This window comes from Uloborus diversus, unplaced genomic scaffold, assembly GCF_026930045.1.
Source record: "Uloborus diversus isolate 005 unplaced genomic scaffold, Udiv.v.3.1 scaffold_748, whole genome shotgun sequence".
Lineage (NCBI taxonomy): Eukaryota > Metazoa > Arthropoda > Arachnida > Araneae > Uloboridae > Uloborus > Uloborus diversus.
Genome location: NW_026558954.1, coordinates 1 through 21,268, shown reverse-complemented (window position 1 = coordinate 21,268; position 21,268 = coordinate 1). Strand labels below are relative to the sequence as shown.

Genomic DNA, 21,268 nt, shown 5'->3' with positions numbered 1-21,268 from the left:
GCACAAAACCCGGCTTCTTTTCCATCTGTTGAGTGCAAACCGCATCCTCTTATCCTTATAAGTTTATTCATTTTTAAAATTGATTTTGACTTTTGGATCACCCGGTATTTTCTTTTAAAATTTTATTGAAAAATAATTGCTTTTGAAAACAATATTTTTTCGTCCTGCGGAGGTAATGAATTCTCATCTCCTTACAAGTAGGTTCGTGTGTTAGTAGCTGGTGGATTCATAACCTGTAATTCTTTGGAACTTATGTATCTTGGTTTTTGAGTTTAAGGATATATTTAGTGCTAGCTCTAAACTTTTTTTATCTTCCAAAGATACAGGTTTTGTTTACGTACTTGGCTTAGAGTGTACGGATCCGTTACCAGCAAGGAAAACTTCTGATTTAGTAGAGGTTATAGATAAAGGACTTCGCAAAAATGACTGCTAGATCTTAAAAATAAGTAAACAGGAAGTGATCGAAATGTATCTTTTGCACTCTGTCGCTTTATAAATAAGAAAATATTATCCCATTTATTTTGCATATTTAGTTACCACTTTCTACACGAGGTGGTGCTGCATAGCTGGCGAAATGAAAAGCAATATCAAAACGTTGCAAGGAATCATAGGCGTCGGAACCGGGGGAGCTGAGGGAGCTTGAGCTCCCCCTGGAATATTTCAGATCGGCTTAGCTCCCCCGGAAAATTCTTGCACTGCTGCTTTTTGCCATACATTGTTTACCTCAAACCTGATTTCAAAAATGTGATCTGCCTTTTTTGGGAATTTCTACCCAATGAGCAACAAAAGCAGTGAGCAGACGGAGTGGTCAGTGCACTTGAATTCACCTTCACCTTTTTTTCACTGTTTAAACACTCTTGATTGCTGAAATGCGGGGAAAAGTGGACTCTACTCCGCGGCCTGCGAAAATCAGTACCAGTCAGAGGCGTAGCATAAACCAAACTTTTTTTGGGGGGGGGGAGGGGGCACCAGAGCCATCACTAAGAAGGGCTTTTTTTTTATCCCCGCCGCCCAGTTTTTCAGAAATAACGTCACCAATTTCATATTAGTAATGAAAAAAAAAAGCAGAGAGGAAACCTTTACGATCTTAAGAACATGTAATAGAAACGAGAAGTGAACAAATAGAATAAAAGTGTCAAAAAGAGTTTTTCTGCAAAATTTAAAAGTAAATGCAATCTCTGAATATTATTTAGGAACATCCAAGCAAGGTTATGCATTATGATTTACCTCTGAGGAGCGCTGAAACGAACGTTTCGAACATTTTTTAACGAAAAGAAAGTATTCAGTGTTTAGTACAAATCTATGACAAGCGTCAGTCAAGTAAAAAATGAATACGTAAATAAACATAACTTCATAGGGGCTGCCGGCATTTTTAAATTTCTTTTTCTTAAAAAAAACGTCCGATTTTTTATTTTGGGGCTAATTTCTTTATAATTCTGGAACAAAAGATTAAGTGTCTAGCAAGCTGGGAGTGATGAGTCAGTTTTTGGCATTTAAATATGAATAGCATGGGTGCTCCAGACATAACTAAAAAAGATTGCTAAGGTTGTTTGTACTTGTTCAAATAATTTCAACTTTCCAAAAACTTATCTCATTTTAAGTTATCTGACCCCTCAGATTATACTTTACGAAGTTACAATTATTCTTGTTTTTTTGCTTTCTAAATTACGGTTTTTTCGTCACTTACAGATATATTTTCATGACAAAATTGTTACTTTTCATCTACTATTGCAGAAAAAAAACCCAACAATATTATTATATTAATATTTTATAGTTTCTATCAAAGACTTTTACAAAAAACTTATCTGAACAATATAATATATAACGAACACTTCATTTTAACACATTTTCAACGTTCTGTTTCTCCGCCCTCCTGTTTCATCTATTCGCCTTTTTCTAGTTCTCAGAAAATAAGAAATTCTTCTAAATGCTACGCTGTCGAAGCCTCCCCTTTCCTCCAAAATTATTACAGAGCACCTCAAATTTTGTTTTCAAGGCTCCGATTCCTTGAAAATTATCGGAAGAGAGTCCCTGCATACCTTGCCATCCAACAACATGGGAGATTATGTAATGTTCCGTTTTTGGGACTTCAATTTAAAAAAAATTGCTGGGCCCCTAACGCCAACAAATATGATCCACAGTCGCGTGTTTTAGCGATTACAATTTCGAAAAAATTAACGAGATGGAACCTCTGAACCTTTTCTGATAACACCATTGAAAAACGCTCTCTAGTAGGACTTCAAGTTTAAAAGTTTCCAAAGTAGAGCCCTAGTACAGTCTTTTCCTCTGACATCATTGAAGGTTGTCTACAATTACGTTTAAGACTTCAAAATCGAAATATTGGGCGGGAGATGTAAATCGATTCGAAAAATCGATCGAGGACAATCCTTCGAGTCATATTTTCACTAAAGGCAACAAATATGGTATACAATCGCGTTTTTAAGGCATTAATTTCGAAACATTTTCAGGGAAGGTATTCAAAACTTTTCTCCCCTTAACATTACCAAAGATCGCCTAAAAATTCATTTTTAGAACAAGAATTCTGAAAAATTTCCGGGGGAGGATCCCCGAAACTCCTCTATTTCTACGTGCTCATCATCGAGTACTGACTGATCTTCTTTCAAAACCAGAAGTTTTATCACCTCATTCTCTCCACAAACAATTGATACAAGATAAAAAAAAGAGATGGAAGCTTCGAAGCTAATTTCATATGTAGAAAAAAAAAATAAATCCCCCCCCCACCAATTATTTTAAGGGGCCACTGCTTCTGCCCCTTACATACCAGACACTTCTCATAATGTGTCCCAGCTCCCCCTACTTCTACAAAGTTCCTACGCCTCTGCAAGGAATCTTGCAAAAAATTAATGCTGTTCACAAACTTTATAATCATAATATCATAAGCACTTTCAAACAAGGATTTTCAATCCCGAATCCCGCGGGTTCCCAAGTGATATTGAGCGAGATGGAGAACAAAATATTTTATGCAATCGTTTTCCAACTTACTTCGTTCAAAATAGGAATAATTTCACAAGTATCTATCATTTGAAGTATAAATGACCTACAGATTCAACTAACTTCTTTCAAACTTCACCTGTTGTCAGAAATAGTAACTAATTATTTAAATTTGGACATAAAGATGACCTGGTTTCCGAACTCGTAAGGCTAGAAACGATACATTTCGATCGCAATCCGTTTTCCATTTTAGTTTTGGGATGCCCCTTAATATTAAAGAAATCGCGATACAAAGGGAAAAATTATGACAACCTTCCCCCACCATTTTTCACCCTCAGACAACTTTATTTAAGCCCTCCCCCACTATTGTTTTTAAATAAATTAAATACTGTTTCTAGATGTGTAAGTTTAAAACAGTTCACTTAGTGGGAAAAAAATATTTTTTAATTCACAATTTGAAATACAAAAAAAAAAACAAAACAAAACAGCTGAAGTGTTGATTCATGCATTACAAATTGAGTTTCAAAATCGTACAAATTATGGTAACATTATAATTAAAAGTTGCCCTTTTCAATCAAATATTGTAACAATCGGTACATATGTGGCCAGAATTTTATCTATTCATTCAACTTTTTACAGTACAATAAAGAAGAAGAAAATTGAAGTATATTTTAAACTGTTGTTCAATAAAGGTGTTAATGGAAATTATAATTAAGAGCAACAGTGGATTCTTTTAATCATACTTGCGTTTTTTTATCACCGTCAACCAGGACACTTTTGCGAAAGGGACATCTTTGTCATTTTCTAAGCCCACTTAGCAAAGTTGTCCTGGTTTACGGTACTGATTTCGAGACTTTAAATCAGAAACCGCTATGGTTTTTCTTTACAGCTACTTTTGTCTTCCTATTAAGTCAAAGAAAACTATTTTTTACAAAATTTAGGCTTCTGAACGCGGTATTCTTTTAAAGCTGCTACTTGTCTGAATTGACTTTTACGAGGCCCACTGACGAAAATACCCGTCAAATTCTTCCCATACACGCAACCGGTGTCAAGACCAGTAGCTGCCCTCTCAATTTGAAGCATGCGCCTGGAATCGTGCCCGAAGAAAACATGTTGAGGACCACACCACAAAGACGCCCATGCTTCACCTTCGCATACATTATCCAGTGCTTTGAAGCTTCCCTCCTGGAAGTTGATCTTGATGTTCCTCATATTGACCATGGCATGGATATCGTTGGCTTCCACTTGAACTCCGGGGAGAAGACCAGCATGAACTACAACAGCATTCACTGAAGGTAAGGAGATTGTGTAAGGCAACTCTGTTAGGTACCGTATGTGGTCTGGGGTTAGATCCCTGATCCACTCGTCGCTCTTCTTCAATTCGTAGTCGCCATTTTGCATTCGAAAATATTCTTTCAGAACTTTCTCCTCGTTGTTTCCTCTGACAGCTATGATGGAATTTGAATCTTTGACCAGGTCCAGGACTTCGATGTTCTTCGGTCCTTTCACGACAAGATCGCCTGCTAGAATCTTCAGAATGTTCCTTCCGGGTACGTCAACTTTTTGGATCAGCATCAAGAGCTCGTCGTAGCAGCCGTGCACATCTCCAATGATGAAGATTTCGTCGAAGGATTCCACGTACTTGGCGTCAAGTGTGACGTGTAAATTTTCTGGTAGAGGGTACAGAACTCCCTCTGCAGATTCTGGAGAAGGGGTATTCTGTGGTGTGTACCACGTGAGAAGGACACAAGAGATGTACGTCAAATCAAACGGGCCTATCATTGTAACAGCTTTAAAACTTGGTGTTAGGATTTTAAAAATACGTTTTTGATCCGTCTTGCTGCTTATCAACGTTTAATTTTGTGTGCCTGAAAAAGACAAAACCGTTATTAAATATATGAAGAATGGTTGAAAATTATTTGTGCTATGGATACACAACATAGTAAAGTACAACAAATCATCTAAATAATATACAGCAGTTGACTTTTAAAGCTATAGTGGATAACTGAAGCATCACCGTAGATAACTATAACATCACCTTTGATAATGTACGTACTTATATTGTCCGTTTTCCATGAGAAGGCACTTGACTCTTCCCTCGTCACGTGGTATCCGATGATTCTATTTCACTGTTTTTGGCAGAAGGTGTATTCGGATCATAGCATTTTGTTGTAAAAGCAGCAGTTTTTAAAATGTAAGAATAACTAAAATGACAACAGACAAGTGATGTAAAGGTAAAGGCCACTAAGAGTGTTTTGCACATTAAAGTGCTCGCCCAAATTGAGGATGTCTGGTTATCTCCTTTACAAGCGCGGGGATTGCTTACCGATCACCCCCGCGTAAAATGGAACTCTGCGTTCGAGGGGGCGTGGCGAAGTGCCTTCTCGTGAAAAATGGACAATACACACATATGTCATGTACTGTCGTGAAGAACAAAATCAGATCACCTTTAATTGATCGGCTATTATAAGTACGGTCGCATGGTAACAGCGGATAAGCGAATTGCGCCGATAATTCGCAAAATGGGGAAAAACAATTCTAATGTAGCTTGGAAATAACGCTCGCATTCTTTTAAACAATGAAAACATTGTATGTAAAACCTAAAACAGAATCACTCATTATTGCAAACGGACACACGCGAGTAAATCATGCGAAAATATTAACAGCAAAGGAAGATGTTAGGTTATGCCAAAAACTTCTAGGGGACAATAGGGGAATTTATCGAAAAAAAACTGGTCTAATCACTCGTTTACTCGTGCGAGTAGTGCAATCTAAAATTCAATACGTTGTGCAGATCTAAAACTCTACACTGCACGGTTTGCACTAGCCAGGAGTCAGTGATCTTGAATGTTTTGATGTTATGAGGAAGGGGAGGGGGGAGACAGAAATATATGAATGTCTAAAATAGATTTTGCACTTGCTGTGTTGAAATGGGTCCTTATATACAGATTCAGTCAATACAGTGTAAAAACAGTAAAAACAATTATTCAGAAACGTTCCTGGAAAATAATAGGCAACAGACATACCCAACATTTTTTGCCAATAACATACCTTGCAAAAACAAGGAACGTTTCCACTAAAAGTCATAACCTTTCAGAAATTATCTTTGAAACTTTCTGAAGAATTGGGAAATCTCCCGTAAGCCAGTCATGTCTCGGAAATCTTCTAGAAAAATTGAGTTAGTTTAATGTAAGGTGCCATTCATTAATTACGTAAGGATGATTTTAGCAATATTTGACCCCCCTCCCCCCATGTAAGGGTACGTAAGATTTTTCAAACCCCTCCCCCCTATTCTTACTTACGGTTCCATTTCGTTCTTCAAAATAATAAAATAACGAATCTTACATCACTGGAATCAAAATTAAATTCACTATAATTAAATTCAACCATTTTATGTAAAGAAATAGATTTATCATGAAATAAGTTAGAATCTAGGCTGAATGTTTTTTCGGCATATTTTTGTACATGATGCGATACTAATTAAAAATAAAACATGCCATACATAATGCGTTTCTTTTACCATACAGGGTGTTCTGAAAAAGACTGACTGTTTTTAAAAATTTATAACAGGAAAACGGTACATGATAAAAATTAAATTCTTGCAGAAAATTTATGTTGCGGGCCGCGTAAATCCCGTCCCCCCTGAGATCCGAATTTTAGTTGAAAATTTTTGTAATAGATGGCGCTGCAGATAACAAGTCCGTAAATGAAAAAAAAAAAAGATCGAAAATTGCATCATAATTTTCGAAAATAATGAGCAAAAGAACAATGTTTTCAAACAATCGTAGGCTGTAGCAATCGGAGGAAAAATCGGTGAAATACAATTATTCTCTTTTGACTTACTAGCCTACTATGTGCTGCGCCACCTATTGAAACATTTTGAACTAAAAGATGGAACTTTGAGGGGAAAAATTTAGCACCCACTACATGAATTTTCTACAAGAATTTGTTTTTTATCATTAACAGTTCTCCTGTTACAAATTTTTGAAAACAATCAGTCTTTTTCAGGACACCCTGTATTTTACACTACTCATTCTTTGTAAAACAAAGACCACGCGATTTCAACTTGAAAAATATTACGTAAGAATTAATGAATGGCCCCTAATTGATAAGAACTTTCCTGATTTACCAAGAGAGCCCCGGAAGCATTATAACCAAGGCTATGCGAGAATTGCAAGTAAGAACCAAACAACTCTCTCGCAAAGTACAGTAAAACCTGTAAAGTTGACTACCTTTGTAAGTTGACCACCTGTCTGTGTTGACCGCTTTTGTCGGGAACGGAATTGGACCTATCTTATATAATGAAGGAAAACCTCTGTAACTTGACCACCTCTCTATCTTGACCACCTGTCTATCTTGACCACTAATGTACACCAAATTTGGTTCGGAGTAATGTAAAAAACCCTTTGTAAGTTGACCACTAGGGTTTTTTTTTAACTTAATCAAGCAAATTATTTTCTTTTATTATTATTATTTTTTATAACTTTCCAAGAATAATTTTGATGCTTTAGACCAGCATTTTACCAACTAAATAAAACAACAGCATAAAACTTATGCTGCTCCTAATTCTCCGAACTTGTTTTTCTTTTGTTGTTCTATATGAGATTGCTTTTTGTACTCTCTGTTCAATGAAAATAAAAAACTGGTGTCAGTAGAAAAAGTACAAAGTATTTTCTTCCAGTAGCAATATTTTGAGGCAACACTGGAATTGTGCTGAAGAGAAAAGTTACTTATTTCTGGTGCAAGGGATTAAGAGATAGGATATTTTCATTTTCAACTGCCTTTATGAACTAGGAGAGTCCAGCTTGTTGCTCGTTGTGTAAAAGTTTTACATAAAATGGTTTCAAAAAGAAAGTTAGTTGAACTTGAGATTGATAAAAAGTATGAAATATTAAAATTATATGAAAAGGAAGAAAGTTGGTGAAAATTAGCTGACACATACGGAATTTCTAAAACTACAATGTCTAATTTAGTAAAACACGAGGAAAAAAAAGCAAAAATATTTGAATAACTTTTTTAATTATTGTTTCAAAGTAATGTTAAACAATAAAAGTGACTTAAACAGAAAGAGTAAGTGGCAATGATTCCAGAAATGAATACATGGTCCATGGTGCAAGAAAATGACAAAAAAAAAAAAAAAACATTACCACCCTTTATAAGTTGACCACCTGTCTAAGTTGACCACCAAAGTACTGCACAGCAAGTGGTCAACTTACACAGGTTTCACTGTAAGTTATCCACTGACTTTATCATTCGCTTTTATAATAGCTTTAGTCAGTCTCGACGGTCAGTATCCATATTGGAGCCGATACAGTACGCTCAGTCAATCTTTTGGAGATAACCAGTACAAATGGTGGGTGAACCTCTCCTCTGTCTTGGGGCAAGAGATTGTACTAGTAGCCCTGGTAAGTGCTGCTATACAGCATGATTTAGAAAAAAAAAATTTCAATGAAAGCCTGCCTAGGATCTGATTTTTAAACGCGTTTTACTCGAAACTTAAACTAGTCCACTTGCATCCCTTTGCTTCTCACTGCCTCGATTAATCTGGTGGCTAAAAATATTATTCTAAACAGTGAAAAATCTGCATTGTAGTAGCGATTCAGGAAACCTTTGCAAAGATACTTGATTTTACGGGGACGTAGATGAAAACCTGTAAAATCCCGAAACGTTCCACGGAAATAGGCAGTAAAAACGTTTCGGAACTTTTTTACAGTGTAATCGCCGAAAAAAAAAATTGTTCTTGTTAAAAGTGTGAAAAATCGTAGCCACTCAGGAGTTCACTGTACTGCAAAGAAAGAAAGATGTCAGTCGATATTGTATTTGCGTGGTGTAATTCAATTCTTTTTTGAAACTGTTAAGATGAAATTTCGATAAAGAACAGTGTAAAACTAAAAATGAGTGCTAAAATTGAATTGTGGTTGTTTCCTTCAGTCAAAAGTAGTACTTTTAGTCACAGAGCAAAAAAAAAGAACATGGACCCAGAAAATACTTTCATGTCCCCAACAGTTATTTTTTAATTAATTTTTTAAAATGTCCGATTTTTCAAACATGGAGTGGTCCTGATTTCGTCACAAATGGTGTTTTTTGGCGCATCTTTGTACCGCGTTTCCACGTTATGATAATCAAGAAGCGAATTAAAATTGCCCTCTACGCTTGTTACAACCCTATCGTTGCCAATACACGTGAGTAAAGATGCGAATTAAATATTTTGCTCTGTGAATGGCAACACTGAATGGCCTTTCATCATTTGTGATGTCAGGTGCAGAAGCGTAAACAATAAAAGCGCACCGATTTAGGTATTTTTTTTTAAAATATTAAGCTTAAACAAATTATTAAAAAAATGGTCAGATCCTTTGTTTTTAAACATGCTCTTTCAGAAAAAAGTTCTTTAAAATTTTGGAAACGACCCCATTGTGGTTGGAAGCACCCTTTTTTTTTTTTTTTTTTTTGAATAAAGAAGTTTTGAGGCAAAAAGCAGCCGAAGTACCAAATGTGATAGCATTTCGATCAGCTGGACAAAAAAAAAATGCCTACAAACAAGAAAGAAAAAAACTTACGGACCGTCACTACACATATACAGTCGGACCCTGATTTAACGAACCTCTATTCAACGAATTTCGTGATTTAGCGAATTTTTCTTTTTCCCCGACTAAAATGAAGGTAAAAAACCCCTATTTACCGAAGAATAAACCCCGAAATTATTGTGCGATGAGGTTTTATCAATGAAGTTATCGCACCGATGACTAATTTAATTAGTGCATTTTTAGTTGCAGAGTGTAACTGGAGTCCTTTTCAGAAAATAATAATTGTATTTGAAATTATGACTTTATTTCCTCCTTGGTGATATTATACAGTGGTATCCTTGGCGAGCTATTTACATATGAAAAATGATATTGCAAAATAAGTTCTCTCGAAGCATAGATAGTTTAGTAAAACAGGCAAAACCATTATTTGTAAATTTGCATTATGACAAATGAAGAATCATTTATGCAATCGTAGTTTTAGTTATTTATACTTTAGGTTTGCAGATAAAGTTTACTGTTATAAAATGCCTATTCGAGAGCATGACGGCAAGTAGCCGACTTGGCTGACTATATGAAAGAAAAATACGGCGCCTTAAAAATAAGAAAAAGCAACTGAGCTACAGAAGCAACATATATAGTCAGCCAGAGTCATTTGCATGTGAAATGCGCATTTCCCGATGTTAGAACGGCGGCCAATCAAATGGATAAGGAATTTCGTCATTTCATTACGTAAGGAACGCACGTGTCTAAGATCGGGAAATACGTTATATACATTGAAACTAGCATTTGTGACTTTGCAAGATAAAAGAAAATGGGGATTTAATTAATGCCAAATATATCAAAATAAACGTGAATTATTGATAATATTATTTGGAATTCCCAACAGAAATAACGCATTAATTTAACAGCCGAAAGATTTTTTTTTTTTTTTTTTTGTTAATTTGAGTTAGCAAATATTGTACTGTTTCGAAATGTTATATCCATATTGTCCTAAGTAGAAAAAAGAGTTTTCTTGGAATCAGCCATTTTTTGACGAGCGAGGGCGGGAGGACAATCAACGAATAGTGATTCTGATGCAGAAAGCGATAGTGAAACTCCCATTAAAACTTACTTTTTCGAATGCTTTACATGGCCTGGAAACTAAAAACATATCTCATGCAGCAGGCTGCAAAAAAGACACAGTATTTTCTTCTCTTCGATAAATCGAAAGAGAACTATTTCGAGTCAAGTATCAAGGAAATTGTCAAACCTCTATCACTCAGTAGTTTAGAATTTCATTTAACCAGCATGTAATAAGTTGTGGAATGCTGAATGAAAAGTGTATACTTTCTAATTATGGATATTTTTGTGCAGTTGCTTATTAGAGGGGTTTTAGGTAAAGTAAGTGTATTTCTTAATTTTTTCCCCACCTCGATATTACGAATAACCGCGATTTAACGTGTAAAAGTTTTAGTCCTGGTAAATTCATTATATCGGAGTCCCACTGTACATTATTTTCCAACTACCAGTTATTTTTATCTTTCTCTTTTATATTGTTAAAAAAAAAAAAAAAGTTGAGCTGTTGGACATAAATGCATAGGCTTTTCCCCTCCTGCAAGTCTCTCTTACGTATGGCAAGGGAGACCACAGTAGATAATTAGATCATTTGAACCATAAGCCGAGTATTAAAGAACAGGGTGGTTATAAAATAAATGTTCGGATAAATCTGCAACGGCCGACCACTGACGTCACAGCAACGTTGCCTTCTGATGTCATCGGAATGGGTGGAGCTACGTTTTTGTCATTGAGAAGGAATACTAATTCTATTCTTTCTCAATGGTTTTCTCCAGCCGAGCCGCACTTTTCTTCGTTTGTAGTGTCATTTTTTTTTTTTTTTTTTTTTGTAATTTTCGAAAACTACAGGAATTCTTAAATTTTCCTTTCTGACCCAGAAAAGTTATTTTGTCCTTCTGAGTGCATTATGAAAAGTGCTTGGTATTTTTTTTTTTTTTAAGTCTGTTATTTCTCGTTTCTTCATTCTCCTAAAATGAGTCAAACCAGTAAAACAGTTTGTAATCGGATCGAGTTCAGCTTTGTCAAAATAAAGCCTTTCCCTGCATGTCAAACATTACCGAAAAACATTATCAATATATCATGCAATGCCGCGAGATTTATTGTTGATGACGTCAGGAGCGTTACTCGATCATTTGCTTATTATACATAGGAGGATTTTTCTAAAAAAGGTGAAAAAAACTCACACAGTCAAATGATTCTCACGAGTATTTGCGGTTCCTCAGTCGAAAGGAAGAAAAAAACCTCACCGGTTCTTAAACAAAATTTCCATGTTTTAAACAGTTCACAAATGCAAGGGTACGTTTTTCTTAAAAAAATGATCAAGGATGAAATGAGGCCCCTAGTTTCAAAACCGGATACTTGCAAAAAAATTCGATTTTCTTTTTTTTTTCTTTTGTTAATCTTGTAGAGAATCATAAGGCCTATTTGCCTGCTCAATATTAGGTTCAAAAACCGCTTCTTTCCCCCTTGAAATGGGGCGGGAAGGTCTGCCTCAGTTTCAAAACCGGACTTTTTACAAGTTGAGCGTTTGTCCGCTCCTACAAGTATCCTGTTTTGAAACTAGGAGCCTCAAATAAAAGATGTAGAAAATAAAACATCACTACATGAAATACACCGCCCGCTCAGTCAATTCCAGCCGAGGATTGCAGTTTCGTACTTATTAGCACTTATCAGCCCGGCATGGGACTAACCGAGCTGGAGGCGGAAAACCTCTAAAGGAAGCCAAGAGTGCCAAACAAACTGGTAGCTAACATAGAATTAGCACTGACCAGACCACGAATTTTTTTAAAAAGTCATTGTCAGTCCGCGAGTCAATAATGGTTCAGAAACGCTGCCCTACATCATTTGCTTTAACTACCAATTACTTTTATAATTTACTTTCTTTTTATATTATTGCGTTGTTATTATTATATATACTTTATTCTTATTATATTGTGTTTATTTATTATGTATAGTGAATCCAGGTTAAAAGTGTTATCCTTCCTGCAAATAGAATAGATCATTCAAAATGTGAGCCGAGTAACTAAGTTTTAAATAGTATCAGAGTGGTTCTCGACCTTTTCGAGCCCAGCGCCCCGTCTAAAATTCGAGGACGACTAATGCTAATTTTCTCCCCCCCCCCTTTTTTTCTATTATTGAAAAAAATTATAGCTTAGTCGATATAGCTTCGATATAATTGAAAATATTGTTGCCTTAATTACTATGAAGTAAAATGTTTATAATGAAGCGGCTTTATCCCATCATTCTTCCAACTAAAAAATATATATAAATACAAGTTCCTTTTTTTATTTTATTTTATTTTTATTTTTTTTTTTTGAGCAATCACGATTGCTTATTGTTCTCACTTGAGAGGTTTTGATGTCCTTTGATTTTATTTTCCCGCCACCTCCCTCTGCCAGCACCACCGTCGACCGGCCTCACGATACTGCTCCTGTAGCGAAAGCCGTCTCCAGGTTGCATCCATGTCCTACACACACACGCATACATACACAATGACACACACACACATACACAAACACATAACATACACACAACTACCAACACATTCATGCCTACACACACATACACATACCCCCCCCCCCCACACACACATTCATATACACAACTACCCACACACTAATGCCAGCACACAGACACAAACACACATGCTTACACACACATACACATACCCCCTACACACAAACACACATACCCCCCACACACAAACACACACGCCTACATACACACACTCGTGTTTGCGAAAAACATAATTTGAATTCAAGATGTCAAAATTAAAATTAATTTTTCTTTTCTTTTCTATCGAGCGACCTTTGAACCGTCAACTCTTCTAACATTCGGTTTTACAGTATCTCAGTGTCAATGGGTGCACTGATAAGTATAAACCGAAACAATCGTTCAGATATTTTATTGTTGCTTTGATTTCGCTGACATCCCAATAAGTTTCTCAAAATTCCTTATCTTCATCAAGTTATTTAACAATCTTGGAGAAAAAATGATATGCTGTCAAGCATCAAATACGATAGCAAAATCACGATTATCTTTGAATGTTATCTAAAGAATGGTACAAAACACGTTTCGGCACATATTAAAAATTAGGTAAAGTCCATTTGCAAAGAGCTATCAGTATCGTTATGTCTATCGTTTCATTATTAAAAAACTGTATTTGAACATAAACATCTAGTCTTAACTTTTTCTCTTATACAGACTGTCTTTCAATTAATCAACAACTTTAAAATGAAATAACATAAGATTTGTTGCAGACAGCACTGCAAAATATTTTTTATTGAAATGAACATCAACAAGAAGTTCCGACCAGAACTAAACGAGCCTATTTTCCCGCATATCAGTATCGACTTTCGAATATCTGATCAATTTCACAAAATTAGCCAAAGCTGCAAATTATTTCAAAAATAACTTATTATCATTTTAAGTTAATTTCTAGAAATTAAATGTGCCTCGCTCATCTAAAGAAATAGATGCGTAAAAAATAACTAAACAAACAAATAAAGTAGTAGCGACTTTTGAACAAACCAGCTAATGTATTATTTCCCATTAAACATTTTTTTTACCGTTTTCAAAAATAAAAATAATAATAAGCTCATTAAAATAAATACAATGTATCAAAAAAAAAAAATCGTTTGTTTCTCTACAAGGTGCGGCTATTAATTTCCAATATTCACGTAACTGTAAGAGACAGAAAAGCCAGAAGATGGCGGTAATGATTGCATATTGAAGAGCGTTTTCTTGCGCATGCGCAGTGCAATTGACGCCATAAGTGGTTCTCGTCGAAAGGCGCATTAAAACGTAGCTCTTCAATTCCTGTTGTCACCATAATGTCCAGCGTGTGTACGGACTGCGGCCGACCTGTGTGTGGATCATCATCGACGCTTTTGCGCCCTTCCCGAAGGTGTTTAAACCAGGGCTGGCAAGATGAAGCATATAAGTGAGCAAATTAAAATCAGAAATGCCTTTTAATTAGTTTACTTAAACGAATATCATTTAGCAATCACTTAAGTAATTAAAGATGCTTTTAAGTTTTTGCCAGTTTCTGCCGGTTTTTACCGGTTATAACCAGTTTCTGCCACTGGTACGGCAAAAACTAGTTTCTGCCGGCAGAAAGCCAACCCTGGTTTAAACCATTCAAAAGTTCAATTGAACTTGTTTTAACACTTCGTATGTTTCAGCAGCTGTCTTGCCCAATTTGAAGCAAAATTTAATGTTAATTCTTTGCTCCATTTTCACTTAGACCACAGGAGTTTGAGAGCTACGTTTTAATGCGCTTTTCCACGAGAACCACTTACTTTAGAATGACCCCGATTGCACTGCACATGCGCAAGAAAACGCTCTTCAATATGCAATCATTAGCGCCATCTTCCGGCTTTTCGTTCTCCTACAGTTACGTCAGTCGTGGAAATTAAAAACCGGACCTTGTATATATTAAAACATAAAGGACTTCGGATTTCTCCGCAAAAAACTGAATACATAAATTTAAACACTAAAATGAAAATAAAAGCAAATCATAGAAACGATAATTAGTTCACAGTAAAGACCATAGCGTGCGGAGTCGAAGTGGAGTCAATCTCATTTTGGTGTTAAAGAGTCAGAATCGGGAGTCGAAGGATTTAAAATTCAAGGACTTGGAGTCAGAATCGGCCACTTTCTCTCAAAGTCCGCAACTCTGCCAGTGTTTGTGAAGTCGGAGTCATTTCTGCATAAAAGAGTCGGAGTTGAGGAATTCCAGGAGTCGGAGTCTGACTAATTTTCGGGGATAAGAGTCAGAGTCGGCGGCACGAAAATTCTAGGAATTGGAGTCAGGAGTCGGTCATCAAGAGCGATTTCCAACAAAATTCGTTTGGAGCAAATCATACTATTCACTTTTAGTTTCCCCGTCCCGTAGGCGCAAATGTTAAGAGATTTGAACTGCTCAAAATTGAACGAAAATTGTTCAAATCAAAAAGATATTTTCTATACATGGTTCTTCATCAAGAGCTTTTTCTAACAAAGTTTGTTTGTAGCAAATTCACCAGGATTTATAGTTGCTTCGGAATTTCCCTTAATTTAAGTCTTTCATGTGACCCCAAAGATAGAAGTCGCACGGATTCATATCCGGTGAATACAGTGGCCAATGCAATGCCCCAGGATGGTTGTTTGGGTGTTGGTAAGCAATAACACTGGCTCCAAACACACTGTTAATGGTGTCGAACACTCTTTACCACATAGGGTAACGGCAACCAGTAACAGACATGTTTAAGGCATCGCTCTCAGGTTAACTCAATTTTCTGAGTCTTTAAATGTTTTTAGAGTTTTTAAACTATTTTTCTCTCATGCAACAACATCGCATCCAACGTTTGGCTGCTTCTGGATTCTCTGAATGAGTTATTCTATTTTTATTTGCATAATTTCGATAAAAGGTCCGACCCCCCAGTAACAGACACCGAAAAATTTAATGATACTCAGTAACATATAGGATGAGGAAAGGATAAGTAATGGACAAAATTCCCTTCAAAACGCGCAAAAGTTCTATATTTTTAGAACTAAAGCCTTATTAAATTCAAATGTATATGAAACATCAGCTGACCTCGTGCTGGTTGTTTATAAACTAGAACCACTGCCTTGTTGCCACCAATTGGCTCATAAAATTCACTCTGATAACGCTAGATGGTTGCTCCGTATTCAATAACCACTGAAACATTAGTTTTTTCTGCTTAAATTATAGTTCTTCCTTTGCCAAATTTAAGTAGACGCAGCCATTTAGTGTTTCCAATTTTATTTTCAACTTGTAGTTTTGCTTACCAAAATTGACCTTTATCAACTATATTACGTTTATTCAACACACCTTTATGTGTAAAAGTAAAATGTGCACCAATAGGCTTTTAAAAAATCTCACAGATGTTATTGTTTTGTTTATTCTTTTAAAATTTTCCGTCATACAGATTCAAAAGACAGTAAATTTCTCATTAATGGGTGCATTTACCAAGAAATAATTCATACTAAAAATTTATATACTTTATCAAGTAAAAACCTCTTCACCCCTTTTTTATATTCGTTTGATTAAAATTTAAATTGAAGGGAGGTTGACAACTTACCCCTTATTATGGGGTAAGTGGACACCCATCTGTTTTTTTTTTTTTTTTTTTGAATATAATCGTTAAGAGTATTTAAAGCATTATTTTAGAAACTGATGATGAACTTTTGTATATTAATAATGTCCAAGATAAAAATAATACAATAAGTTTAAATTTTTTTTGTTTCAAAACTTTAGTATAAAGTTGCAAAAACGAACTGTTCCCAAAAGGGGGTTCCTCTTATCCCAACCAACCCTATTTTAAAGAATGACTACAAAAATAAAAAAAAGAAAAAAAACAAGACACAAAATAAAGAATCACTTACCAACATTCAACTTCAGAGCAAATAGTGTGCTTCCATTCTGTTGTGTCAACTATTAGAAGGTTTTATTTGTTCAGAAGGAGGAGAGATCGTGAATCTTGGAACCAGCAAAAGAATTACAGCTTTCATTTTGAGTTGTTGTATTTTCTAATTTAGGTGGAGTCTGATCAATCTGAAGAAGTGTTCTGTTAAAGGTAAACAATAACAATTATTTAACTACAGCAGAAACTCATTAATCCAGACTAATTGGGGATCCAGGTAGTCTGAATTAATGAGATAACGGATTAAACGAAATAACCTATAAATTAAGCCAAGGTACAATAACAGTAAAAATTGTATTTTGAATTCAAGAGAAGGAAATTTTAAACTGCATAAGAGAAAGTTACAAAAGTATTACGCTACAAAAATACAATAACCTATAAATTGAGCCAAGGTACAATAAGCACACAGTAAAAATTGTATTTTGAATTCAAGAGAAAAAATTTTAAACTGCATAAGAGAAAGTTACAAAAATATTACGCTACAAAAATACAAACTACAAAAATATACTATTCGGCTAACTCGCCTTTTATTCATACAGTATGCACATAAGGCTGTCCGGATTAAAGGTAAGCCGGTTTATTAGCATCCAGTTTAATGAGGGTTTACTGTATGCGATGCTCCGTATGTACGATCAGAACATATACTTACACACTTACGCTAAAGAGCTGCCTATATAAAAAATGTCGCCCTTTTTTTTCTCAATATTTCTGATCCTCCTCCCCTTTCATCACGCTAATATTCTTAACCATATTTTTATGAAAAAATAGGGAAGTTGCAACCTATTAAATGTTCATATTTTGGCTATTGGATATTGTTAATTGACCCTCAAAACTAAAAAATTCACCATCGCCGAATTTTAAAACACCGTGGTTGATTTTTAATGAATTTTTAAAAATCCACGCGCAAAAGTGCGCGCTTCTGAAACGTCACGAGCCTACGTCACAGGGCGCTACTGGGCAGCCTTCCGCCGAAGATCCCTTCTTTTCGCTAGGAACATCTTGAGCGCGCTGATATTTTTATTTTTTAGAAATTCAATAATCCTTTTGAACACACTATGGAGGCCGGATTCGTTAAAGCACAATCTAAATAATCTTCCTCAAGTAACATCAATGATAGTATTCGAATATTTTCGAGAGGATGAGAGGTTTAATGTTCCAGAAACGCGAGGAGTTAAATGCGAGGAGAAAGCCTTTTACGTTTCGTCTTCGAAGTCGAATGCGTGACCTTCGCTTCTCCCCTATCGGAAGAGGGAATGACGTCACTTCCTATGCCATTTGACGTCACAAAAGCTTGAAATTTAAAAATTAATTTAAAAAAAAAACTACTTATCGTATCGCAAAATTTTTTTCACCTATGATGTTCATACATGTTACTCTATCATATAAAAATAAAATTGAAAAATCGAAAACTTCCCTATTGCGTGATGTCACACATTTTTTTAACCCCCCTCCTTCCCCCTTGTCCCAAATTCGCAATTTCACGAACCTCCCCTCCCCTTCAAATCTTGATATCATTTGAGGCAGTGAGAAGCAAAGGGATGTAAGTGGACATTTTGAAGTTTTGAGTTTAAAGATAGCTCCTAGGTAGACTTTCATTGAAAAGTTTTTCTAAATCAGGCTGTATAACAGCACCTACCAGGGCTACTAGTACTATCTCTTGCCCCAAGACAAAGGAGAGGTTCACCTACCATTTGTACTGGTTATCTCCAAATTTTTAATTTTGAAACTTGCATCCTTTTGCTTCTCACAGCCTCATTTGTGAACAGCCCTTTTATGAGTTCTTCGTTTTTGAGTTGACGTAATGGTGTTGCTTGGGTCAAGTGAATATAGTAGGCGACGCTTTTAATGTGATCACTTTGGGACAAATACAGTTTGATAACAATAACCGACAGGTAAAAATAACCGAAAAGAATCCAGGAGACACAAAATAATGATTTTTTTTTTCCAATTAAGGTGCATTTATTGTGGCAACCTCAAATTAAAATCACAGTGTCTCAACTGAACGAACTTTCAAATTATAAATTATTAAATTAACAGAATGGAAATATCTGAATTATAAAAACTTAAAGCTGAATTATGCAATTTTTAATCACATAGTAATAGGTGAAGTAAAATATGACCGTTTTCCCTGATATTCGTAAACTAGTTTCAAAGCACATTCAGCTTTTCTATCTTTTCCAGCATGGTTTTGCTTGTTGTTTAAATTTTAATTTAACTTCGCTTTGTTTTCAATCTCGACACAATTCTTTAATAGTTTACAAAGTAATGGCAACAATGGAGGTCCAACATCAGTGCCTGCAACATGTCCAGCGACTGAATTTTTTTAGGTGCAAAAGAAAGTTTTCTTAGGAGGAGTCTGGTCACTGGGGACGAACTTTCTGTAGCTTCATTCCTAGAAAAATTTTGAACTGCTATTGAAAACCACAAAATACTACACAGAAAGTTAGTCTCGTCAGGGTTTGCCTATGGTACTTCTGTTAATTGAGGAACAAAAACGGGGAAAAAATTGAAAGTTTTTGAAAATGTGATAACGATAAACGAAGACGCTGATTACAATGTCCGATTTTTTTAACGTGTGTTAACATACAAGAGTTCCGGGACTTCGTGATTCTGATAACATTAAGCGAATGATTCTATTAACCGTGATCACATTAAGCGGTGCCTATTGTATCGCGCTTCATTCATTTTGATACCGTGTAAAAATTTAACTTACAAGTTTTTAAGTTTCCCTTCTCCTATGCTTTAAAATGGCAAAGGCATTCGAAGGAAGGAAATTAATCTTGAAATGTTTCAAAGGAGGGTATTTCAAAAAAAATAGCCATGCTTTTGTTTGTATTAACTACTAGCGGTACCCGCACGGCTTTGCCCGTAGTAGAAAATTAAAAGGTCATTTGATTCGCCTGCATATTTACAAATAATGGATGATGAATTTCTCGCCAATTTGCCATGTTCATTTGCTCGCCCATGTTACGGTTCCACTTTATGATAATTCGGTAATTTATTCGTCCACGTCGTGATAATTTGCTCGGTAAACTGTTCTTAAAATTGGAATAGAAAAAGAACAAAATCGAATTTTCGAAAAATCGCTTCGAGGTGCTCACCCCTATGCTAAGAACTAATTTTGTGCCAAATTTCGTGAAATTCGGTTTAACGGTCTAGGTGCTATGCGTAACAGACATCCAGACTTTCAGCTTTATTATTAGAAAATCAGGTTAACCTTTATCATCTATAACTCAGATTAAAACTTCAAACATTTTATGAAAGCTTTGATTTCAAACAACATTACAAAACTTCAACTTGACCCACACTGGGCTTAATTGATGCATTTCAAAATTTCTTTAAAATATTTTTCTTTCACATGAAAAAAATTATGTCAATAAAGATGTTGAAATCAATATTTGATTGGAAAATAGTAATGATATTTTGCGAAATTTTATTTTGGTAAGTAACTTCAGCAAAAAAAAAGGGGGGGGGAGGAATCGAAGTGTATGTGTGTGTGCGTGTGTGTCAGTCTGTTTCTCTCCTAAGCATTGGAGCACACAAAGAGCTCACGACTAATCTTAGGTGCAAAAAAAATCGGACTTAAAATTTGGGAAATTCTCACCATTCTTAACATCAGACATTAATCTATCCATAAAAGAACAGCACATTCAAATATAGAACAAAAGCTGCGTTTATCGTAAATATTTAACAGGATGTCCATCCATATTGATTACCCAATATTTTGCTCAAATTCGAAATATCAAAATCCTGCTGTGTAACATAAAAATATTCTTTTAAAAAATACATCAAATAAATACATTACCTAAGAAAGCAACTTAATCAAGGAGCTAAGAAAACCTCTTGGCTTGAATTTGAAAAAGAAAAGATAGTTCATGTTAATCGAAACAATAGAATGAATTCAAGTTGCACACAAAAATCAAGTAATCTTGGTTGTCGATAGCGTTCGGAGATTAGATTCAGAATTTGAAAAGCTCCCAGTTGAAAGTTACCTCCCGAGATTGGCTCACGTCACGTGATTACTGCGATCATAACAATGTGTAGTTTTTATCTCAAAATGATATCTCAGTAGGATTTCGCAGCTTATATAAATAGACAATTTGTCATAACACACTTTAAAATGTCGATATTCAACGCAAATATTATCTGTACTCGGGAAAATGTAGGCGAAATCATGACTGCAGTACATCCTAACTGGGACCAAAGGCAATTTGGTTAAAAGTCAGGACCAACTTTAAAAATAAATAATTCGAAAGCGAATAAAGATAAAAAGATGCGGTTTGCACTAAACGGAGGGAAAAGAAGCCAGGT

The 21,268-nt window shown here is 35.4% G+C and overlaps 1 protein-coding gene across 1 annotated transcript; it reads right to left on the bottom strand.

Annotated features, from left to right (window-relative positions):
- Positions 1-3,387: 3,387 nt before the first annotated feature.
- On the bottom strand, positions 3,388-20,863 carry LOC129233808 (bis(5'-nucleosyl)-tetraphosphatase PrpE [asymmetrical]-like). The gene is made up of 3 exons (XM_054867783.1): positions 20,763-20,863; positions 16,920-17,101; positions 3,388-4,820 (listed from the first exon to the last, which is right to left on the bottom strand). Exon 3 carries the CDS (start codon positions 4,732-4,734, stop codon positions 3,874-3,876), a length of 861 nt encoding a protein of 286 aa, XP_054723758.1. The 5' UTR covers positions 4,735-4,820; positions 16,920-17,101; positions 20,763-20,863; the 3' UTR covers positions 3,388-3,873.
- Between the last annotated feature and the right edge of the window lie 405 nt (positions 20,864-21,268).